The following is a 25,389-nucleotide window of genomic DNA, read 5'->3' as shown; positions in this document are numbered from 1 at the left end:
GAGGCAGCCCTTGAGTGTAGCCAACAGGCTGTGTTTGCTGACTGAGCAGTGTGCTAACAGGCTGATTGAAAAGACAAACACTAGGAAGGGTTCTTCTAAAAGCTGTGGAAGAGTACAAATCTTTTGCTAGTGCCAAAGCAGCCTTCTGAAAGGATTTTAATGTTTTTATATAGGCTTTTGGTGAGTCTCTCACCCATTGTCTGTCTCTGCTCTTCGACAGACAGGCAAGGAGAAACGTTTTCTTTGAGATAAATTTAGTGTCTAAGGGCAGATCTTGTGCCTGCTACACACTGCAACAATGGGCAACAGTGGAAGTATTCTGAGCTTGGGGGTTGTGCTAGTTTGAAGCTATCTGGAATGTTTTGGTGAGAAGAATTAGGTGATAGGCTGTGAAAAGGAAACAGTGGTGATGTCTACTGCACTCATAGGCTTGCTGAGATGTATAAGAACAAAAACACAAATATAGATAACAGAATTGCTCTCTGGCTCTGGCTGCCTCCTTTCTTTCTCTAACCTGCTGTCTGTGTAACTAATCCTTCTGCTTCCTAACCCCCCCTGGCCTAACTCCTCCAAACTCACCTTGAATGTAAGGCAAAGTCTGGGATAAGGTAGAGGGGTGGAAAGAAGGTGGACTGGTGGTTGGGAGCCCCTCCTGGGGACTCTGGTTTCTGGGAGGGCTGTTGTGTTTCTGTATTACTTTTTGTCTTGTATATTTCTGTATAAAGATATAGGTTGTAAATATCTGCTTGTATATTGTGCTAAGCTGTAACTATAAATCTTCATTCTTTCATTTCCAGCTTGGCTGAGTCTAGTCTGGGTGATTTCTTAAGTGTGTGTGGGGAGCAGGGAACACCCAAACCATCAAAGGGATTTATTCTCTAACATATATGTGGCTATACAATCATAGATTTGTCAGGGCTGGCAGGGACCTCAAGGATCATTCAGCTGCAACCCCCCTGCCATGGGCAGGGTCACCTCATTCTAGATCAGGTTGCTCAGAGCCACATCCAGCCTGGCCTTAAAGACCTCCAGGGATGAAGCTTCCACCACCTTCCTGGGCATCCTGTGGTAATGTCTCCTTACCCTCATGGTGAATAACTTCTTCACAGAATCATGGAACTTTAGGTTGGGAGGGACCTCCAAAGATCAAGTGCAATCTCCCTGCCAAAGCAGGATCCCCTAGGATAGTTTGCACAGGAATGCATCCAGGCAGGTTTTGACAATCTCCAGAGACTCCACAACCTCTCTGGGCAGCCTGCTGCAGTGTTCTGTCATCCTCACTGTGAAGAAGTTTCTCCTCATGTTGAGGCGAAACCTCCTATGTTCCAGTTTGTAGGCATTGTTCCATGTCTTACTGCTTCCTGACAGCCAATCTGAATTTACCCACTACAAGCCTTGCTCCATTCCCCCAGTCCTATCACTCCCTGGCATATCTACTTCATGTGTTTTTGTGTGCTAGATGTAGCACTTTCAAACAGGGTGGTGCAGATTATATGTGTGAATGCAATATAAATGGGATAGAATCAGTCAGGGTTGGAAGGGACCACAAGGATCATCTAGTTCCAACACTCCTGCCCAGGGACACCCTACCCTAGATCAGGCTGGCCACAGCCTCATCCAGCCTGGCCTTAAGCACCTCCAGGGATGGGGCCTCAACCACCTCCCTGGGCAACCCATTCCAGCCTCTCACCACTCTCATGCTCAACAACTTCCTCCTCATGTCCCGTCTGACTCTCCCCACCTCCAGCTTTGCTCCATTCCCCCCAGTCCTGTCACTCCCTGATCTCCTAAAAAATCCCTTCCCAGATTTTTTTGTAGGCCCCCTTCAGATCCTGGAAGGCCACCAGAAGGCCACCTGGGAGCCTCCTCTTCTGCAGACTGCACAGCCCCAACTCTTTCAGTCTGTCCTCACAGCAGAGCTGCTGCAGCCCTCTGAGCATCCTCGTGGCCCTTCTCTGGACATCCTCCAGCATCTCCACATCCCTCTTGTAATAGAGGCTCCAGAACTAGATGCAGGATCAAGCAGTGAATCCAGCATGGTTTATTATTTGTCATCATCCTGGTTTGATTTTTTTTTTCAAGTTAGGTCAATTTTTCAGTTAAAATTCAGAGCTGGTCCATAAAAAAAAGTATGACAGCAGAGTGCACTGTGTCTCAGGAGGCAAAAGAACAGTGGGAAAGAGAGGGTGACAGTGCCACAGAGATGTGTCACATGAGGCTGCAGCCAGACCAGTAGTGATCTGAGATCTAGTTCATTATCTTTATGGAAGAGGATTGCTTCAGTTTAGCTACTGACACTACGATGGTGCCAACTGCTGCTCTTACTGATGAGATCTTTAAACCTCTGCAGAAGAGGTGGAATTTTTTACAGGCTTTTCTTACTACAAGCTGCAAACTGAAAACCAAAAATTAACTGGGGAGAAATTTCACAGAAATATTTTAAGACAGACTGGAACAGTTTTCATGTTGTGTCTTGCTCAAGCCTTTGTGAGGAGAGTTTTATGCTCATTTGACTTCTGGCATTCATGAAATGTCTCCACACTGGAGCAGTAACCTACAAAGTCTTCTTGACTTCTATATTTGACACTCCTGGCAAGAGTGACAAAAAGTGCTTGCCAAATAATTATCTTCTGTGGCTGAAGAGGTGGAAAAACACTGAGAGAGATTATCTTACCTTTTAGGGCAGTCAGCATGTTCACATGTCTTTAAAAATGCAGGAAGAGTGGGTTTTAAAAAGAGAAAGCACAGTCTGTGAAGTAGGTTATTGAAAAGTGCTGTTTGCAGTCATAGGTTATGTAATCTGATGTGGAAATGTGCAGGCAACTGGCACAGAAAATGCCCTTGCCAAAACCTGCCGTTTTCAAGATCAGTTCAGGAAAATGGATCACAGGCTTTGCTTGCTTTTGGTGAACTTCAAGAGGATTTATTGCTACTACGGTGCTATTTTCTTACCACTTCTGTGCATGAGCAGCAGTGCTTCTTCATGCAGTGAAATGTAATTTCCAGAATGGGGTTTGGGGAGATTCCTGATGTGATTGTATTACATGCTTGCCTGCAATAGAGAGATTAAAGCTGAGTAATGAAGGAGTTTCTTATCACTACTGTGTTCATAAATTTAAGAATTTGGGGAAAGAAAGTTGATCATTAACAGCAGGTAACAAGGACAGCACAGACTTTAACCTGTGTCTCAGGGTCGGTGGAAGTAGGAGCTGCATTTGTTCTGCTGTCACTGCCTGCCCCAGGGGCAGCTCCAGGCTCCCCAGGCAGGAGCTGTTGTGCTTCCCCAGCACCAAGGCCTCCTGCAGAGAGAAGCTGCTCAGCTGTGTGTGAGAATGGCTTTCTAAGACGGGGGAAAAGCATTGCCATGACTGCAGCAAGAGTGCCGAGATCAAACTCATGCACCCAGAGGTGCCAAGGACAGGGATGCCAGGCCAGTAACAGCAGCCAAGGGCTGTATGTTCCTCCTTGCACAGAACTGCTGGCTGCCCCAACCTCTCTTCCAGCAAATCTGTGTCTGCCATGAGCCTAGGCTGATGTCTTTGTCCCTTTTCAATCTTCAGCTGTTCTGGAAAGCAAAGTTCAATGCATCTATAGTTATTCTCCCATCCATGTCATCCACCCTACATACTTCTCATGCTTTCTATATGTTGTCACTACTGGCCTAACAAATTCCTTTTTGGTAACCTTGTAAGTTAACACATTTCCTGACCTCTCTGCCACTGGCCTTTATGGAAGAACAGCTCTTCTCACTTGCAGGAGATTCTCAGCATCTCCTAAGGTTGGGCTTCTCAATCTACCATTAGTGGGGATGCTGTTACAGCACTGCTGCAGTTGGCAATAAATTTTGCCTTCACAGCAACAGAAGACTTTCAGGGTATTTGTGTGTGTGTATATATATATAGAGAGAGAGGGTCAAAAAAGGGCTTTAATATGTGTATCTTAAATGTAATTATTAATTAAATATATAAATAGTATATATATCTATTTAATATCCAATTATATATATGTGGAGAGAGAAGCTTAGCTAGCCCATTGTGGAATTTTACTGGATAGAGCAGCAGATATTTTTTTCCCAGCCCATCAGTGTGGAATGATTTGCCTTCAGCAACTGGTGCTGCTAAAAACTTCTCCACCTCCATCCACATCAAGCCTTAATCCCTGCCTTCTCCTTGGCCTTTTATTGAGCAGTTGGAGGTTAAAAGCTGCAGTGCAATCTATCCTGCAGCAGCATGGCCATTTTGGTGCAAAAACACATTTTCCTGTGCTTAAGTGCAGTTATAAACAGCATAAATTATGGCTGTCAACACATGCCTGGCAATCTGGTTTGACTTTTTGTGCTTTCTTAGCATAGGTGCTTTGAATTAGGCAAGAAAAAGAATGATGTTACAGAGGGGATTTCTTTGCAGGAACTAAGATTTTCAGGCTAGTGACAAGGGGAGAACACTTTAACAAAAGTTGGTTATAGCTAGTCCTAAGTTAAACTCTTGAAAGAGAGGTGAAATATGGCCTGACATAGGTATTTATTTAAAATTAATCCTTTATTGGTTTTAATAGGGGTGGAATCTGTCCTGTAGGACACAGGGAAAATGAGGAAAGGGGAAGGAACTGCAATCTATATAGTTTTAGGAAGTAACTGGGGGAGCATGACTGATAATTCTGCCCAGCAAAGTGATAATAGACAAGGAAGATTTATTCAAAGTTGCAGAAGGATGTTTTATAAGCTGCTAATAGTCTTGCACTGGCAAAGGGGACGAGGAGATTAGATTTAATGAGAAACTTTCCAACAGAAAGATTTGACAGGAGAGCAGTCTGTCAAAATGGTTATTGAAGTATGAGCACAAAAAGTGTTCAGGAAGAGAGAAGATAAAACTCTCAAGGGAGCAGTTAGTGGAGAGATTATCTCCATCTGAGCTAAATCATAGCCCTGGTGATGCTCTTGGGACTTGGGATTTTAGAAAGCAATGTAGTGCATTGGTTCATGCCATTTTCTGAGTCTGTGCTCTTACAAGCTGTTCTCTTCTTTCAAGCCTCTCCAACAATTAAGGGTATAAATACATTTCCCCTGTCCCTCTCTACTGTGTAAAAGATAAAAGATGAACAGGATCTTTTTGTTACTCTGAGAGCTAATTAGGAAACTCAGTCTCTGGGAGTCTGAAATTATTTTGTTCTTCCTTTGTCTGGGAAATACCAACTGGGATATCTGACACTGCAGTTTCCTGCACAACAACAGGAATACTGCAAATACAGGGGCTCCTGCTTCCAGGTATCCCACCTTTTATTAGCTGTTAGAAGATGCAACTGCACAGCTTCTAGGGATTCAATTTCTTAACTTGCTAGAGGTCTTCTGGAGCTGATCTCAGTCATTCTGTGTAGCCTAGGTTGTTGAATTTAGTCTTGCCCTGCTGTTTTAAAAATGAGTTGTGTCTTGTGAGGGGAAGAGTTAAAATGAAACTAGAGAACAGGAACTGGAAAATATTGTTGCCCTTATTTGTCAGCAATAATGGGAGGCCAAAGGTTACATTTCATAATAATCTTTGGTTTGTTTTGGGTGGTTTGGGCTCCAAGATAGCCTAAAAGCCTTTCAAAGCCAGCTCAGCCTTGCTTACCTTTATGGCTAGCTATTTATTCCTCAGGAAACTGCGGTCTTCAGAGGGAATTGATGGAATTAAGGGATGCTGTGGTTGTGTTCAGTTTCACTTAACCATAAGGTTTATTGGGAAGGAGCTGCACAGCACCGATGTAAAGGTTGCTTTGAAGCATCTTTACGAGGGAGGTGGAGCCAACTTTTGAGCTGCCAGAGTGGGTTCAGCACTCTCCTGAGACTGCTATGGAAAAGTCAATGGAGCTGTTGTCAAGAGAAAGGGGGATAAAAAGTGCTGCTTCTGAGCAGCAACAATGTCACTGGAGAGACAGGATGGGCAACTGGGCTTACATTTAGCAAGGAAAGAAGTAAGAATCACAAGATAAAAGGTAGAGGAGGTTGAGGATGGTGGATGGAGGTAGTTGTACAAGAGAATTGTTCAGTTGGAAAGGTTAACTGTTAAGGCAAAGTCTGCAGTGTGGTTTGGTTATAGATAGTTCAGAAATCAATTAGAAGTTGTCATGATAGATGATTTAGAAGTCTTAGGCTAGGTACTGTTGCAGTCTGTACTACAGGAATTCCAGGCTAGATCAGATACAATTTGGAGAGGAGTGATCTAGAGGTTGCACTTGTTACAGGGATTGGAACTGTTCTGTCTTTTCCCACGAGATGCTTCAAGGCAGTTGTTTTTTAAGCATCACTCCCTGCAGCTTCAGCAGAGATAGTTTCTGCTCTGTTGAAAAAATGCTACTTTTTGTTTCATGCTATCAAGGCCTGCTTCACACTGCAGTAAGGATGTGTATATAGGAGATAATTCATAAAATCATAAAATCAACCAGGCTGGAAGAGATCTCCGAGATCATCCAGTCCAACCTAGCACCCAGCCCTATCCAGTCAACCAGACCATGGCACTAAGTCTTGTCTTGAACACCTCCAGCGATGATGACTTCACCACCTCCCTGGGCAGCCCATTCCAATGGCAAATCACTGGCCCAACTTGAGACTGTGTCCCCTTGTTCCGTTGCTGGTTGCCTGGGAGGAGAGACCAACTCCCACTTGGCTGCAGCCTCCTGTCAGGTAGTTGTAGACAGCAATGAGGTCATCCCTGAGCCTTCTCCAAATTAGCACCATTGATTTTCCTTCAGGAAATAAAAAGTAGAGAAGAAACCAACCCTATGCTGTTTTATTTTTCTCCTGAATGGATGCACTAATTACATGCATAATTTTAACATTTAGTTGAGAAAAAAGAACTTCTTATGCTCAGATGATCAGAAACTGCCTAGAATTTGCAGTCAGTGATAGCAGAGTTCATTGCAAGTCTTTAGGAAGTCAGACTGGGTCTGCAGTTTATGCACTAAGCTTTACTTGCATCTCAGGCATGGTTTAAGAAGCTTTTAAAATGCCAAAATCCAGACTATGCACAAAACATTCTTGTAATATGTTTATTTTGTGATACAATCTTTAATGGCTAACTGCACACCCTAAGCCAAAACCCAACCCTGTTTACAGCTATTTTTTGGTACTAAGCATTTCATGGTGTTCAGATTCTATCTTCCTCTACAAGTGTCCACATGTGTTCTGTTTGTCTTCTGGAGGTAATAAACAGAAAATGGAAGATAGATGGAATTCAATTTTATAGGTACAGTTAGGTCAAATGAAGGGCCCAGTGTGTTTGGTTTGTTTTATTTGGAGTGTATATTTATACCTGGGAACCTGAGGTGGCAGCATTTAGTTTTTTCACAGAATTGTGGAATGGTTTAGGTTGGAAGGGACCTCAGAGGTCATCTACTTCAACCTCCCTGCCATGGGCAAGGACAGCTCCTAGCTAGACTCAGCTGCTCAAGGCTTCATCCAACATAGCCTTGAACACCTCCAGAGAGGAAGCACCACAACCTCCCTGGGCAGCCTATTCCAGAGTCTCACCACCCTTGTGCTTCTTTCTCAGCTCCAATCTAACCCTGCTCTCCTTCAGCTTCCAAACATTCCCCCTTGTCCTGTCTCTTACAAAAACTCCCTCTGCAGCCTTCCTGTGGGATCCCTTCAGGTATTATTTTTCTCCCCATTCCAGTGATTTTATGCCTTATCTCGTGGGGATGCACTACACAGAAGGGAAGGATGGAAGGTCGCTTCACACTAAGAGCTGATGTTCAGAACTGTTTCTTTCCAAGTGGTCTCCTCTGTGGATGGCTAAACACATGGCTAAGACCACAGCATTTATTTCCTGAGCACAGAGCACTTCCACTGTGGATCTTTTCTCATTTTGGTGTCTCACAGGGCTTAGCTAATTTTGAAGCAGTCCTGTGTAACACCATGAGACATGTTAGTGGTGTCTCCATTTGCTGATCCTGGCATGATAATGATGTTGGGTTTTGCTTGTGTGTAGGTTTTTCTCCACTGAGCTTTTCTTCTTTCCCTTCACAGATTTCAAGCATGTGTTTATTTTGCATCTGTGTTTCAAGCTATGTCTTGTGGTATCCATTACTTAGCATCCGTGTTCATGGCTGTTACTCCTAACTTTGTGTGTGGTATCCCTGGAAATGTGAGCAGTGCTCTTTTCTACAACTCCTCTGAATCAAGCATAGAGGACATCTGGACACTATGGACATCCACAGAAAATTACATCGTGGTCCAGCTGGAAAACGGAGAAGTCTGGGAACTTAATCAGTGCAGCAGGTCCAAACGAGAAGTCAGTGTGGATCTGGCCTATGAGTACAAAGGCAACAGGTCCATATTTCCTTGTTCTGATGGATTTCTCTACGATGATACAAAGTGGAAGAGCACTGTGGTTACGCAGTGGGATCTGGTCTGTGACCGAGAATGGCTTGCCAAATTAATCCAGCCTACCTTCATGCTTGGAGTCTTGATTGGAGCAGTGATTTTCGGTGACATTGCTGACAGGTAAAGTGCCATCCTCTGAAAACTGTAGCTTCAGACTGCAGTAATTCCACGTGGATCTGCCTGTCTTCTTGTTTTCATTCATTATGTGTTCATAAGTCTATATTCACAATTCAGGAGCTTTGGATATTGTTTGATTCACAGCTCCAGTACTCATGTTAAAATGTATTGCCAAATAATTTTCTCTTAAAGTATTTCTTTCCTGGTTTAGATCAGCCATTTTTCTCACTCAGAGTGCTCTGTACAACTAGAGTTTGCCCTTACCTTTTAAAATGCTTTTCTTTTACAGGAGCAATAGCAGTTAGTAGTAATAGCTAGAGAAAATTGGGAGTGGATTTTCTTCTCAAGTAGAAGTTCCTTTTACACCAAATGCCCTTCTTTTGCACTGGAAATCCCTTTGTTGTTGATGGGAAGGTAGTATTTGGCATGATTTGTTTTGTTGTTAGTGTACAGGCTTCCTGGGTTTCTGAGTTTGTATATGCACACACCTGTGCTGCCATCTCATCCAAAAATTCAGGGGGGCTATGTAACTGTTATCTGTTAGGGAATTCAGCCCTAAACAACTGGATAGGATGTCAGGGGTTGGAAGAGACCCAAAGAGATCATCCAGTCCAACCCCCCTGCCAGAGCAGGACAATACTAACACAGATCACAGAGGAACACATCCAGACATGCCTTGAAAGCCTCCAGAGAAGGGGACTCCACAACCTCTCTGGGGAGCCTGTGCCAGTGCTCTGGGACCCTTCCAGTCAAGAAGTTTGTTCTTGTGTTGAGCTGGAACCTCCTGTGCTGCAGCTTCCATCCATTGCTCCTTGTCCTATCCGAGGGAGCAAGTGGGCAGAGCCTGTCCCCCAACCCCCAGCCCTCAGATATTTATAAACATTGATTAAATCCCCTCTCAGTCTTCTCCAGACTAAAAAGATATGTTACAGAAGCCTTTCATTGCTATTCAAATTGTTTGGTACCTTGGCAAGAGATGGCCAATTTGTTAGAAATCCACTAGACACTACTTCATATAACACACCTGAAAAAGAGAGCCTTACCTACTGTCCTCATAAATATGACAGAGTCAACTTTGCAGGTGATTTATGTAGATGATAAGCTCAAAACTGGAGATGAGCTTAGGTGATGCTACAGGTTGTTCCCAGCCAACAGCTGGGAAATGAATGTTTCATCCATAGGAGCTCCCTTTTACTTTGGAAGTGGAAATTGCTGAGACATTAATTACAGGTAACTAAACCATTAGGGTGTCTAGCAGAGTATTTGTAGTTAGGTTCTCTGGAGCCAGAGGCAGCATGTTTGTGGTTATTGATCAGCTTCTCACTGCTGTGATTTGCAGGCTGGGGAGGCAGCGTGTTATATGGTTCACCAGCACCGGGCAGTTTGCGTTTGGCATCGCAGTGGCCTTCACGTTTGACTACTACAGCTTTGTGATTGTGCGCTTCCTCCTCGCTATGGTAAGAAAGGATCTTCACCTTGGCACTTCTACATGTCATTTCCTACCCCTCCTCAGGAAAAAAAAATCTCCCTTTTGTTATTATTTCCTCCCCTAATTCATTATTCTAAAGCCCCCCTCTGTTGCACTTATTTCAGCAGAGCAGGGAGAGTCTGAATGTTCTTGGACCACAGCACTTTTCCTCTTTGAATTAATAGCAAGCCACCTGTATGAAGCAATGTTTGGTACTTCCTCCATCCCAACCTCTGCTGGACTGGTAATTAAATACCAAGTGTGAACAGCAAACTGGATCCTGCACTGCAGCCACCACTGCATTTCTCCTTACTGTTAGAAATGGAGCACATTTTTCTTCAAATAACAAACCTATAACATGTATGATTTGTTCTCTCTCTACCATTTGGAGTGATGGAGGAGAGCTGCATGTTTTCTCTTCCATGCATCTCTTTTGGTCTTTCAAATTATATCTGGAATACATAAGTAGACCTGCTAAACACCTGGATGTTTATACTGTACTTAAGTGTATTCCAGTATATGTGTTTATGCATCTCTCTACACATTTGTTTATGTAGATGTATGGTATGTGTCCAGTATCTGACATACATTCAATGTAGAAACCAATTTTAAAGTACTCTTTTACATTCAGAAGTACAATATTTGTAGTATTTCACTATAGAATAAGACATCAAGAAATTAGAATGCTAGCATACAAAGTGTTAGGTTAGAAATCATTTTGCCCCATCAGAGCTCAGCAGGACTGCCTAGCAGGAAACACTGCTTGGGCATTTCAGCCTTGGACAGTGAGATCAAACAGGGAGCCCCTCTGCTTACTCTCTTGGCTCGTGGTAGAAAAGCAGAGAGCTCTGACCAGACCAATTCTGCAGGTTTTAATTGCCCACTAGAACTCATTTGTTGAGATGAAAACTCCTCTATCTAGCTCTAGCCCCGTGCCACTGAGATCAGTGGCTTCCAACTCATCCTCCATCTAGCTCTAGCCCTGTGCCACTGAGATCAGTGGCTTCCAAAACTGAGTCTGTTAACTGGAATATTTCAATCAGAAGATCTCTTAATTGAAGCAACACACTGGAATATTTTCTGCTCTAGAGTATTTTCTTTATCTGCGTTTTGAAATGTTTTGAGATTCCAAGAGTTCAGCTGCTGCTAGAGAAATTGCAGTGTATGTGTGACTGAATATCTGTCTTCAGTGAAGAAATGCTGCAATGCAGAACATGCCAGCAATTACATCTGCTAGATAATGTGTGGGAATCTACAACCACATATTTGCAATTCTCTGCCAACAGTGTAAGACTCTGATTTAATGAGATAGTTTAGAAGCTGAATCTGCAGTTCCCTGATATAAAGGTTATTAATAGTCTACTTAAAGACCAAGCTTAAGGTCTTCAGAGAACCTAATTTTAATGGGTGTCCACTTGGTGATGTCATTAAGGGACCTGATTTTTGAAGATGAAGCAAACATCAGCAAATTCGGCTCTTTGTCAGGTGCCTCTTGCTACATTGCTCCCACTACAGAGAAGCATCCAAAATCACTTCTCATTTTTATATACAGTGTCCAGACAGTCTGAAGCTTTGAGGGAACTTTTTTTCCAGCTGCTTTGTGTTCAGGGTTGCCTTTCATTTGTTTCTGTCAGTGTGGGACATGCCAGTGCTGTGGCAATTAAGCATACACAAAGGTGTTTGTTTTTACTTGCTGTTGCACCAGGAGAGCTGATACAAACCTAACTCTTTGTTTTTCTTTTTCTCTCTCCCAACCCCCCAGGTTTCCAGTGGCTATCTGGTTGTGGCTTTTGTTTATGTGACTGAGTTTGTTGGCATTAAAGCACGAACCTGGGCTTCTATGCATGTCCATGCTTTTTTTGCTATGGGAATTATGGTTGTGGCACTCGTGGGATTTTTGGCTCGGACCTGGTGGGTCTATCAGATATTTCTCTCTCTAGCGACTCTTCCCTTTGTCTTGTGCTGCTGGATGCTCCCAGAAACACCTTTTTGGCTCCTGTCAGAGGAAAAATATGAAGATGCACAGAAAGTAATTAATACAATGGCAAGATGGAATAGAGTAAGCGCTCCCTGCAAAGTATCTGAACTCTGCTCGGTCCAACAAGATGATCTAGTCAGTGGCGGAGAGGGTGACAATGACACAGCCTCAGCAAAGAAGCACAACATCTTAGACCTGTTCTGTAACTGGCACATTGCAAGAAGGACCATCACAGTCTGGCTGATCTGGTTCACTGGGAGCTTGGGGTACTACGTCTTCTCCCTCAGTTCTGTCAGTCTAGGAGGCAATGAATATTTAAATCTCTTTCTCATAGGTAAATATCTCAGTACCTTACTCTGTTGATGACAGAACTAGAACATAACATCTAGAAATGGCTATAGGTTTGACAGCCAAGCTTTAAACTTTGTCCATTCACTTAGGAACCTTGCTCAAAAGTTTCTTGCTAATTCTTCATGATGCTGACTCACAGGAGTATTATTCACTCCAAATCTCAGTGTCTGAAGAAAAATAACAGTAATTTAAGATCCATGGGTGTGTAAAAGTTGTCTCTGTCTTTGTGGCTGTAAAACTATACCCTGCTTCTCTCCTCTTTGCCTTGCAAGCGTACAGCAGAGCCACACAAACACCAAAGGAAGCAGACACAAAATTCACACAACTCTGGTAGAGGAAAATGAGAGGGAAAAAGTATTCCTTTAATCACTTAGAGCCATGGTATGTTGAGTCTGTGTAGGAAATAGATTTGTGATTCTCAGAAGCAGGAGTAATTTTAGATTTCTCAAAAATAAAGCTTTAATTGAGTTGTAGCATTCCTTTAATGTTGTTGATCTGCCTGTAATCACTCTCTGGCATGTAAGATGTTTGCAAGGGCAGCTCAGTGCATTCAAGGCTTGATCCAAAGTTTATTAAGATCAGTGGGAATAATCCATTGCCTTCAGAAGGCTCTAGATCAGGCATGCAGCTGAGAGCCAGCAAAGAACTAAGTCATGCTCTTCGCTTTCTCTCAGCTCTCGGTGAAGTGAATGTGACTGCTCACGTACATAAGCACAAGGCAGAACCAGGACACTCATGAATTGTTTGTGTCATCACCTATAGCATAGTGGTGCTGAAGAGTGGGTGCTAGCACTGCACAGATAACTGTTAGAATGGAGCAGAGTGCATGAATCCACACACAAAATATCCTAGCAGATTAACAAATGCAGTCATTGCAACCTGCTAATTTTAATGCCACGAGCCCAAAAGATTGTTTCCTGCTGATGTAGATGTAGGGATGGACTACAGATGCTTAGTGAAGGAATGCAGCATGTTTGTTCAGGGCTGTATGTTATGTTATTTCACGTTGGACAGAGTAGTATTCCTCATAAGCAAGCTGGTTTAAAACATGTCTGAACTGGCTCCAGCTCAGTGTAATTTGTCTAAGGGCAGATCATGTTTATGCAAGGTTTGGGAACTATTCCTAGCCAAATGCCAGTTCCTTTCAGAGCTGCAGAAGTTTCCCTCTGGAAAGAGATGTTAGGAAGAGATGATCTGGGAGTGGGATATTGTGAACATCTGTCCTTTTTTTAATGGAGAGGAGAGAAAACTGGCACCTCATTCTCTGTATTTGTGGAGCTGACTCAGAAAACTGGACCTGGAGAGACCCTGCTTGCCTTTCACGTGGGGGTGATTTTGGGCTGCAGCTGGGGAGGTGCCTGTGGCTTCAGTTCTGTGTCCAGGTGGCAACTGGCAAATCCTGAGAGGCATGTCAGTGCAACACTGGCAGTATTCCCTGTGGGCACACTTAAGCTGTAGATGTAGAAAGGCTTGAAGCAGAGGAGCAGCAAAGGGGAGCTCTCCCTCATGAGTGCCAGTGTCATAAAAGCAGAACCGCCCTGGCCTTGCAGCTTCCTGTAATTTTCCACCCCAAAGAGAAGTGCAGCTGCTCTGTGCTGTGAAACCCTTGGCCTTTTACATCCTCCATCCCCACGTCTTCTGCCTTCTGTTATCACTTCTCTTACCAAGGGAGCTTGCCCAACACATTGATTATCTCTACTTTGCACTTAGTTGTTACTTCCTAAATTAAATCAAACCTCATAAAGAGGAAGTTGTTACATGAGTATGCCTATGGTTGGGGGGTTGGAACTAGATGATCTTTAAGGTCCCTTCCAACCTAAACCATCCCACGAATCTATGTGCCATCATGACTTAAACAATTTCATTCTGACAGGTGCTGTGGAGTTGCCTTGCTACATCATTGCTTGCATTGCAATGGACAAACTGGGAAGGAGAAACACACTCATTCCGTTCCTTATTTTAAGTGCACTGATCTGTGTTTTAATTATGTTCATACCTCAGGTTAGTCACATATTGTTGAAAGTGTTCCTATAGTAAAACTCTATTTTAAAGGCTCTTCAGCCATTAGAGGTAGCTTCTCTGTCTAAATCATGCAGCTGATTAGAGGCTGCTTTAAAATTTGCAGCTGTCAGTCTCAGAGAGATTTCTGTGTTTTCAGGCCAGGTTTCACTGTCATTGCTGGAATCAGATGTAAAAATGTTCCCAGGGCTTTAGTGAAGCAGGGCTGGGAAAAAGTGCTATGGAAACTGGTTACATACTGGAGACTGACTGTTAAAAAGCAGCATTACTTTGGAAGATGTAAATGACTTTTGAAAGGGTGGTTGTTTTCTGCTGATTGATTTATTGATGCTCTCTTTCAATAGGATTTCAATATACTAATTATCTTAGCAAATATGGCTGGAAAATTCTCCATAGGTGTGGCATTTGGCCTTATCTATCTCTACACAGCAGAACTGTACCCAACAATTGTAAGGTAAGAGCTTACACCAGTGGTGCTGGGGTTTTTTTCTTATTGTTGCTTTGCTGTTATTTCATTTCATAAAATCAATCAGGTTGGAAGAGACCTCCAAGCTCATCCAGTCCAACCTAGCACCCAGCCCTAGCCAATCAACCAGACCACAGCACTAAGTGCTCCATCCAGGCTTTGCTTGAACACCTCCAGGGATGGCGACTCCACCACCTCCCTGGGCAGCCCATTCCAGTGCCAGTTACTCTCTCTGCCAACAACTTCCTCCTAACATCCAGCCTAGACCTCCCCTGGCACAACTTGAGACTGTGTCCCCTTGTTCTGTCCCTAGGTGCCTGGCAGCAGAGACCAACCCCACCTGGCTACAGGCTCCCTTCAGGTAGTTGTAGAGAGCCATGAGGTCTGCCCTGAGCCTCCTCTTCTGCAGGCTGCACAGCCCCAGCTCCCTCAGCCTCTCCTCACAGGGCTTCTGTTTCTTTGTTATGCTCCTGTGCTGTCATGGAGAGTAGCAAAGGCTCTCTAAGCTTTTGCTATATTGTGTAGTTTCTAGTGCCTCACATTCAAGCAGAAGCATCGAATAAAAATCACTGATAAAATAGTCAACGCCTCGCGTATTTCCCCCATAATTCTGCCGCGAAACTGCGTTCCACGACATGTGCCAGACCCAGCAGCTTTTGGCGTCAGCTTTGGTGGTCTGAAAGGCTTGGGATGAGATGAGTTCCTCAGCTGTTTCAGGGTTGTCTAATGTTTGGCTGAGCCATAAGTTACTTCAGGTCTTGTAATGACGGGTTGAGGAGTAATGGGTTTAAACTGGCAGAAGGGAGATTTAAACTAGATGTTAAGAAGAAGTTCTTCACAGTGAGGGTGGTGAAATACTGGCACAAGTTGCCCAGGGAGGTTGTGAATCACAGAATTACAAAATGTGATCACATTCTGTGATTCTGTGCTCCACAACCTCCCTGGAGGTGTTGAAGGCCAAGTTGGATGTGGTCTTGAGCAACCTAGTTGGAGGTGTCCCTGCCAAGGGTGGGGGGTTGGAACTAGATGATCTTTGAGGTCCCTTCCAACCTAAAACTTTCTATGACTCTGTGATCCTAGTGATGTTTAAGTGTGCAATTCTAACTGCCTCCTTTACCTGGCAGAATTCTTATCCCAGTCCTTGTTTCATGTGTAGGACCCTTGCTGTCGGAAGCGGAAGCATGATGTGCCGGGTAGGAAGTGTGGTGGCTCCTTTCTGTGTGTACCTGAGAAGCGTTTGGATTTTCATGCCACTGGTAAGTACTTCTCTCAGTGGTGAATGTTTCTGGGCTTTGAAGAGGCATCTGTGTCCCTTGTTTTCTCAGGAGCCAAAAGTTTCTAATAGGAAAGTGAAGGAACCACTCTTGTCCTAAATTCTAAGTCTCAAAGATTAGCAGCTTCATAGAATCAAGCAGGTTGGAAGAGACCTCCAAGCTCATCCAGTCCAACCTAGCACCCAGCCCTAGCCAATCAACCAGACCATGGCACTAAGTGCTCCATCCAGGCTTTGCTTGAACACCTCCAGGGTTGGTGACTCCACCACCTCCCTGGGCAGCCCATTCCAATGCCAATCACTCTCTCTGCCAACAACTTCCTCCTAACATCCAGCCTAGACCTCCCCTGGCACAACTTGAGACCTGGTTGATTCGATGATTCTATGTATTCTATTTATAACTAAAGCTTGAGAAGAAGAGAAGTAAAAAAGAATTTATTCAATATATGTATTAATATACTAATGCTTGAAGTAGAGATTATTAAATCTATGTATAAATATACTAAAGGTTGAAGTAGAGAAAAGTTTATTAATTATCTTTAAATAGTTTGAGTTCTTTCCCCACCACCCCACTCAGTTCACTGTGACTAGCACACCAATGTTAGATGTAGAACACAGGTAGCAGCAGATGAAAGTGTAATGAGATGTGTCTTCAGCCTGGATTCTTGCTGCAGTTCTGTTTGCTACATTGGAATTCCCTGAAAAGAAAAAGTGGCCTTGGGTCCTTTTGATTTTGCATCTCCAAAATATTCAATTTGTAGATGCTAGAGCCTGGTTTCAGAAAATTCCTGGGAACACACTTCATTATTTAAGTTAACTACTTTCAGTTGTTTTACAAGGATGAAGGAGACTGCAAACAGACTCAAGTCCCTCAAAAGATCTTTTCTGTCTTAATAATGGTGGAGAATTCCAATATTAAAGCACTTTTCTGTCTTAGAGAGGAAGTCTGTCTTAGATGCAGATGGTAGCTGACCACTTCTTGTCTCAAGCTCCCTGCAAGAGGCATAGGCATAGTAATTCCAAATGTTCTCTCTCACACTCAGAAAGAAAGTACTAAACAAACAGGACAGAGCAGAGAATCAGCACAGGCAAGATAAGGATAATAGAGTATCAAAGAGTACAGTCATACAATGGAAAAACACTGGGGCCAGGCAGGATGTGCTGGGTGGAAGCATTCCTATCAAGAGAGATTTGGGTCATTTATAACCTGATGTTGGAAAAATGTCAGCATTTTCATGCTGTTGTGTACTTCAAAGGAGGAAAGTCTGAACTGCTCTCATTGCACAAGACACAGAAATGAAGGGAAAGGAAGGATATTCCTGGAGCGTATGTATGCTTCTGTGACTGTCCTACATGATCCTGATCCTTCTGCTACCTGTGCTGAAATAGCCTAGGGAGGTGGTGGAGACACCCATCCTGGATGTGTTTGAGGGTCGTTTGGATGTGGTGCTTAGGGAATGGTTTAAGGTGAATCTTGTAGAGTAGGGTTATAGGCTGGACTTGGTGATCCTGAGGGGCTTTGCCAACGTGAATGATTCTGTGATTCTGTGTGAAATAAGCTGTTGCTACAGACCTGTTCACACCATGGACAAACCCAGATTGTGATCCCACTACAAATGTCAGTATCTTCCTGCACCCCTAACAGGTCTTTGAATCTGACTTGGGCGGAGTATTCCTCTGAAGAGCTTGCTCACTATCTGCTGAAGAGCTATCCAGGGCAGGGATGTGCACTTCTGTGGCCTCAGGTCAACAAGCCACACTGAGAAATTCTGTTCTGGCTGTGTGCAGGAGGAACAGGCACACAGGTGCAGGTGGAATAGGTTCAGGATCTGGAGTGTGAGTTGAGATTACAGATTATGGTCCTGCTCTGGCAAGGGAGTTGGGTTCAATGATCTCTGGAGGTCCCTAACATCCTGGGATCCCGTGATTACAGGTGACAGGGATATCGTAGCTCTATGAACATCCATGTACATGGAAATGTATGGAGTCCTAGAACCAGGTCTTGGATGCACACCTGACAGTAGCAATGCCAAACAAAGACCTATCTACTATTTTCTCAGAACTATTCCTACTTGCACTGAACTGATCCCTTGTGAACAAACCACTTCACCTGCTCTTCATCAATTCTGCTGCATAAGCTTTCATTTATGTAACAAAAAAAGGCAAACGTTTTTTACTGTATCTCTGCTTTACATTACAGCTCCATCTGCTTTATTTTGAATGCAGTCTCAAGCAAGATCAAAGATAGGTGTAACTTGAAAGCCATTTCTGCCTTTACAGCTCTTGCTTTTATTTCTTCTAGCTGCTTGTTGGAATCATGGCTCTTCTGAGTGGAATATTAACAATAATGCTTCCAGAAACACTGGGGAAACCATTGACTAATACTTTGGTGGAAGCTACAGAAATGGGAAGAAACAAGAGGAGCTCTTCAGAAAAGATTCCTCCAGCACACAGTGGTGCCACATTAGAAAAGATAGAGATGTTTGGTCAAGAAACAGTCAGCACTGAGAAATAAAGCAAGAGCAAAGGGGCTGTTCCCAGTTTTAATCATTACCCTAATTTATAAGGCATTTTTACTCAAGCAATGTGACTCTTCTTGCCTTTTTAAACAGAGCAAAGTAATAAAACCTTTTCTACCTGACTAAAGTACTGCAGAAACTTTGCTAGGGTTTCTAAATCCCTTGATAAACTCTCCCTGACTGAAGTACTGCAGAAACTTTGCTGGGATTTCTAACTCCCTTGATAAACTTTACCTAGACTTCAGAAAACCTATCTGTCTTGCTGTGACCAGTTGGAATGATTAAACGATGCAGCCTACTGGTTACATATAGGTAAAGAAAAACAACCAACCAACCAACCAATTATTTGCTTCACATTTTTTGCAGTTAGGTTTGCAAACCCAGCACTAAGTGCCCTATCAGCTCCTCTGTCAGTTCCTGCTGCAGCTGACAGTTACAGAGTTGAGACCTGGTAAACTCAAAGACAGTTCTAAATCAGGAGAGAAGCCTTAACACTGCATCAGGGCATATCAATAACTGTGAAGTTTAACTAATTTATTCTCTTCCCCACTCCTCTAAGTTCTCTACCAGAAAAAGTGCCATTTCTAACCAAGCCTTCTATGGAACAGCTTCTGACTGAAAAAAAATAACAACTAAGTTTGCAACATGTGCAAATAGTTTGTATATTCATTCTGTTGAATGGTAAATGTACTTTTCTTGTAGTTTAGGAGGGAAAAACAAACCAACAAAACATTCACTGGATCTACTGCTGTCTTAGTTCTTGTTAGTTTAGCTAAAATGAAAAAGCCTGATGCCTTTGAAAGTTGTACTCATGTCAGACCATTATTTTAGTGCTCCCCTTCTCACTCACTTCAGCACAGACCTAGCTCTTAAAAATGATGAAGACTCTGATGCTAATCCAGTGACTTTGCTAAATGCCTTCATCAGCTACCTGAAAGGAGGTTGTGGAGAGGCTGCTGCTGAGCTCTTCTTGCAGGTAAACAGTGATAGAACAAGAGGGAATGGCCTCAAGCTGCAACTGGGTAGGTTTAGACTGAACGTTAGGAAACCTTTTTTCACAGCAAGAGTGCTCAGGCACTGGAATGCGCTTCCCAGGGAGTCACCAACCCTGGATCTGTTTAAAAGTCGTTTGGATGTGATACTTGGGAATATGGTTTAGGGATGAACTTTGTAGAGTAGGGACAGAAGCTGGACTTGATGATTCTGAGGGCATTTTCCAAATGGAATGTTTCTGTGATCAAGACCCTCTCATTCCTCAGTGGAATAGACTAAATGACATGAGTCTTACTCAGGCTCTTTGCACAGAGATGGATGTAGTTGAGGAACGTTTAGTAGACGTGGTGTCTATAACCACTTTTTCTCAGATCAGCTGCCTATAGCTCATCTTTTTCCCTGATACATAAAGTCAGAAAACAATAATTTACAAAATGATAGCTGGAGAACAGTGATCAGTAGGAAAGGTGCCAGTTCATGCTACTAGTTATAATCAGTGTCTGTAAATGGCTTTCTCTTTCTGCACCTTATGCGTGCGTCAACACTTAGGTGCTGGTGCAGTGATTCTGCCTCATGACTGTGGACCACAGGACACTGCTAGATAAGAATGCATCCTTCTGGGTGCTATTTTTGTGGCTTTCTGTCCCACCTCCCCTTTTCCAGTCCCCTGCCAGACCTGAGGGTGTCTTCCTTGCCAGATCTGTATCATCTTCACTTGGCCAGCACAGGAAGCTTTGGCATGTTCAGCCAATCGTCTCTTACCTGAACCTGTTCTGAATTCAAGAGTTTTTGTCACCTTGGGTACATACTGTTGTTAGCTAGTATGAGCTCATAAAAACAACTCTTCCTTGCCTGCTTCTTTTCCATGTGTCCCAAAACAAGACATCTACAAACACCTGTAGATAAGCATTCTATATGCTGTAGAGACGTCTTTCAGTTGTATCTGCAGAGTCATATTAGTTTCAGTGGCCAGAATAATGGTTGACGTCCCCTTACCAAAGGGCACTGTCCTAAAGTGCCAAGTAGCATTTTCATCTTGTTATTAGGGCAAAATCATATTGTATCATATGGTGTCCAGAGAAGGGCCACGAGCATGATCAGAGGCCTGGAGCACCTCTTATGAGGAGAGACTGAGGCAGTTGGGGCTGTTCAGTCTGGAGAGGAGAAGGCTCTGAGGTGACCTTATTGTGACCTTTCAGTATCTGAAGGGGGCCTACAAGAAAGCTGGGGAGGGACTTTTTAGGATGTCAGGTAGTGATAGGACTGGGGGGAATGGAACAAAGCTAGAAATGGGTAGATTCAGACTGGATGTTAGGAAGAAGTTTTTCACCATGAGCATGATGAGACCCTGGATGGGTTGCCCAGGGAGGTGGTTGAGGCCCCATCCCTGGAGATGTTTAAGGCCAGGTTGGATGAAGCTCTGAACAGCCTGATCTAGTGTGAGGTGTTTGTGTTATGATTATAGAGAAAGCAAAAAAGTCTCTGTGCTCCCTTCAGTTCTGGTGTTCCAGGATTTGCAGAGACAACCTGCAAAGAGAAGTGCATAGAAGAGTGTGGCTTCTGTCCAGAGATGAGTTCAGCAGGAACACATGCTCAGCCTTCCCTGCCTGAGTAATCACGTCATTATTCAGAATGAAAGTCTGAAAGCAGACTTTGATGAGTAAAGATAAGATTACTCACATGCTGTGGTTTTCTGTTGTGCTGAAGAGCAGGCCCAGTATTCTTCCACTGCTCTCAGATCCCTCTCCACTTCCCAGAGCAGAATAACTCTCCTTATCTGCAAGATCTGTTGCCAAGCCCTGCATGCCCTGCCTTAAACACGGGTTTAACCGTCCTGAAAAAGAAAACATCATGCAGTACACCTAACAAGGAATTACACTGGTAGTGTCTGGCACTACAACCACCCTCCCCACACACAGAGCTCCAAGTACTTGCATTCTTTCACACTGATACTCCCTCCTTTATTAGCACAAGGTCCTGTGTAAAGCTCCTTAGTCTTGACTGCCACAGTACAGTCTATTTCTAACAAGATATTTACTCAGTATAGTCTAACAAGATTGTAAAATACAGTCTATTTCTGACAAGACAATTACTAAATACAGTCTGTTTCTAACCAGATAGTCACTAAATACAGTCTGTGTCTAACAAGATGGTAAAATACAGTCTATTTCTATCCAGATACTAAATACAGTCTATTTCTAACCAGATAGTTACTAAACACAGACTATTTCTAACTAGATAGTAAATGCAGTCTATTTCCAACAAGATAGTTAGTAAGTGCTGTCTATTTCTAACCAGATAGTAAATGCAGTCTATTTCTAAAAAGAAAGTTAGTAAATGCAGTCTATTTCCAGCAAGATAGATAATAAATATAGTCTATTGCTAACAAGACCCTAAATACAGTCTGTTTCTAACAAGATACTAAATAATTAAACTACTGTTTCCACTTCCGTACTTGCCAAGTAACTATTTGGGGGTTACCCTTCTAAGTACAAACAATGCAAGTTCTGTGTCCCTTTGACTGAAGAGATTCAGGACCTGGTCATCTGTAATCAGTATATATAAAATAAAGGGAAAAAAGGAAAGAAAGAGAACTTGAAATGCACAATGATACTGAAGAAGTCTTAGAAGCTGACATTGAATGACGAGTCTAAAGGGCAACGTGGCTCACTGGCTTTTAAGCTCAAAAGCCAATTCTTCCTGTCACTAGAGTCAGCTGGCATTCAGCCTTTGATTCACATGAGACCTGAATTTCCCTCAGCTAATGATGTTACTGGTTGTTTTTTTTTTTATTCCTCTGGAAATAAAAAGTGTATTGGTCTACAGGTACAGCTTTTGTGCTTTTATATATGAATAGCTTAGAGAATGCCTTGGGGTATCCTATTCTTCAACCTGGAACCTGTAAGAAAGGCAGGGGAATATGTCTATATGTCTCTGGCATCTCTGTTTGCTTGTTTTTTCCATATGGACAAAACTATGTTTAACACAAGGCATATGTTATAAACGTGGCACAGACAGGGTGAGCTGAGTTCATGCCCTTAAGACAGACAGACATTATCTAAACCCTTTTGCCAGAACACACTGGGTTTGAGAACAAATGCTTCTGTTCCTGGGGGGTGCATTTCCTCTCATTGCTCATTAAAAAAAAATCATTCTTTTTTTCACAGTTTCTTAGCCCAATCCTTAGGCTCTTTTATCTTGGCATTTGTCATCTTCTCAGTGCAGATTTATTGCACCCATCAATGTCTCTAGACTTACATAATGGGTTTAGGAGATACTGGCTTAGAATTCTTACCTGTCTTAATTGCTGGTCACTTGCACCACAAGAAAAATGTTTCTGTCCTAAATTTGGTATGGAAGTTTATTAAAGAGCCTTTCAGCTTGCAAACTGGAACTTCCTTATGCAGGAGCTGGAATGAGCAGACAGTGCAAGAAAAATGAGAATGGCAGCAATTTATAGCCCTTATTCTTTGTGATTTGTTCTCTTGGCCATTCTTAGGAATCTTTTTGTTTTCCCTTTCCTTTAAATCTCTAATTAGTGCAAAACCTCTCCATTTTCCATGCATATTTTATTAATCTGATGTTTTCTGACCAGGTTACACCCATCACTTGGCTTCATTTTAATGGCTTTGTATGTGCTTGCCAGATGACTTCGGTTCCTCCCTGATGGTAACCAGAGTGAATGGCTCAAATGGTTGTTTGCTAAAGCTGAAAAATGTGAATCACCCCTGATGTAGTGATATCAAAAGCACTGAGCTCAATCAAGCTGAGAAAAGTCAAGACCCCCCCAAATTATATAGTTCATAAGAGGAAGTAAACAAAATCAAGTGCAGGGTTCTGCACTTGGGCCACAACAACCCCAAGCAGTGCTACAGGCTGAGGAAAGAGTGGCTGGAGAGCAGCCAGGAACAAAGGGATCTGAAAGGGTAAATAGTAGCTGAACATGAGGCAGCAGTGTGCCCAGGTGGGCAGCAGAGCCAATGGCATCCTGGCCTGGCTCAGGAACAGTGTGGCCAGCAGGACAAGAGAGGTTATTCTTCCCTTGTACTCAGCACTGCTCAGGCCACACCCTGAGTGCTGTGTCCAGTTCTGGGCTCCTCAATTCAAGAGAGATGTTGAGGTACTGGAAGGTGTCCAGAGAAGGGCAGCAAGGCTGGGGAGAGGCCTGGAGCACAGCCCTGTGAGGAGAGGCTGAGGGAGCTGGGGGTGTTTAGCCTGGAGAAGAAGATGCTGAGGGCATCATTGCTGTCTACAACTACCTGAAGGGAGGCTGCAGCCAGGTGAGGTTGGTCTCTTCTCCCAGGCAAGTAGCAACAGAAGAAGGGGACACAGTCTCAAGTTGTGCCAGGGGAGGTCTGGGCTGGATGTTAGGAGGAGGTTCTTGGCAGAGAGAGTGATTGGCATTGGAATGGGCTGCCCAGGGAGGTGGTGGAGTTGTGGTCCCTGGAGGTGTTCAAGCAGCAAAGCCTGGATGAGGCACTTAGTGCCATGGTCTGGGTGCTAGATTGGACTGGATGATTCTAAGTACCCTGGTTTTAATATGACTGCTATATATAAATGATTACAAGAGAGGTTTGGAGACAAAAGCAGCTCTTTCAAAGAAATACTGACCTAGGTTTCTGAATAACCAGAAGTAATGAGCAATGTCTCATTCAGTGACAACCCAGCTCTTCTCTCTGCATTCCTGTCTAACAGACATTTGCATGCTGCTCAGGTGTTTATTGTCGATGATTAAGATCCAGCCACAGAGTGCTCACAGGCATCTAAGTTATTAATGTTGCCTCATAAAGTTCTGCATGAAGAGGAGCTGACTTGCATGGGAATATGAGGAGAAACACTTGGAGGTGGTCCCTGGGAAGATTCCACTTTGTCAGGGCCATGGACAGAGGCATTGACTGCACCCTCAGCAAGTTTGCTGACAACACCAAGCTGTGTGGTGCAGCAGACAGGCTGGAGGGGTGGGCACAAGCCAACCTCATGAGGTTTCACAAGACCAAGTGCAACATCCTGCATTTGGGTTGAGGCAATCTCAAGCACAAATCCAGGCTGGGCAGTGAGTGGCTGGAGAGCAGCCCTGAGGAGAGGGACTTGGGGGTGCTGCTGGATGAGAAGCTCAACATGAGCCAGCAGTGTGCACTTGCAGCCCAGAAAGCCAATCAGAGCCTGGGCTGCATCAGGAGAAGTGTGGCCAGCAGGGCAAGGGAGGTGATTCTCCTCCACTACTCTGCTCTGGTGAGGCCTCACCTGGAGTACTGCATCCAGTTCTGGAGCCTCTATTACAAGAGGGATGTGGAGATGCTGGAGCATGTTCAGAGAAGGGCCATGAGGATGCTCAGAGGACTGGAGCAGGTCTGCTGCAAGGACAGACTGAAAGAGTTGGGGCTGTGCAGTCTGCAGAAGAGGAGTCTCCAAGGTGACCTTCTTGGGGCCTTCCAGTATCTGAAGGGGGTCTACAAAAAGGCTGAGGAGGGACTTTTTAGGCTATGAGGCAGTGACAGGACTGGGGGGAATGGAGCAAAGCTGGAGGTGGGGAGATTCAGAATGGATGTGAGGAGGAAGTTGTTGAGCATGAGAGTGGTGAGAGGCTGGCAGGGGTTGCCCAGGGAGGTGGTTGAGGCCCCAAGCCTGGAGGTGTTTAAGGCCAGGCTGGATCAGGCTGTGGGCAGCCTGACCTAGGGTAGGGTGTCCCTGCCCCTGGCAGGGGAGTTGGAACTAGATGATCCTTGTGGTCCCTTCCAACCCTGACTGATTCTATGAAGATTCCACAGTCTCACTGCCAGTGATGAGAATGAAAAGCAGTTTGGATAGAGGTGATCATGAACAAAGCAAAAGAACCAGGGATAAAC

General features: G+C 43.8%; 1 protein-coding gene across 2 annotated transcripts in view; it reads left to right on the top strand.

Annotated features, from left to right (window-relative positions):
• The window catches only part of SLC22A16 (solute carrier family 22 member 16), a 45,588-nt gene extending 26,911 nt beyond the window's left edge, over positions 1-18,677 (top strand). For both annotated transcript variants that reach the window (XM_064170357.1, XM_064170356.1), the window contains exons 2-8: positions 8,003-8,479; positions 9,816-9,933; positions 11,707-12,256; positions 14,147-14,274; positions 14,637-14,746; positions 15,915-16,014; positions 18,334-18,677. In XM_064170357.1, coding sequence (XP_064026427.1) covers positions 8,043-8,479; positions 9,816-9,933; positions 11,707-12,256; positions 14,147-14,274; positions 14,637-14,746; positions 15,915-16,014; positions 18,334-18,546 — 1,656 coding nt within the window. In that variant the 5' untranslated portion in view covers positions 8,003-8,042 and the 3' untranslated portion in view covers positions 18,547-18,677. The remainder of the gene's footprint in view (positions 1-8,002; positions 8,480-9,815; positions 9,934-11,706; positions 12,257-14,146; positions 14,275-14,636; positions 14,747-15,914; positions 16,015-18,333) is intronic.
• The last annotated feature ends 6,712 nt before the right edge of the window (positions 18,678-25,389 follow it).

This window comes from Pogoniulus pusillus, chromosome 33 (genome assembly GCF_015220805.1).
Source record: "Pogoniulus pusillus isolate bPogPus1 chromosome 33, bPogPus1.pri, whole genome shotgun sequence".
Lineage (NCBI taxonomy): Eukaryota > Metazoa > Chordata > Aves > Piciformes > Lybiidae > Pogoniulus > Pogoniulus pusillus.
Note: the sequence above shows the minus strand (reverse complement) of the source record. Positions and strands in the feature narration are given on the sequence as shown.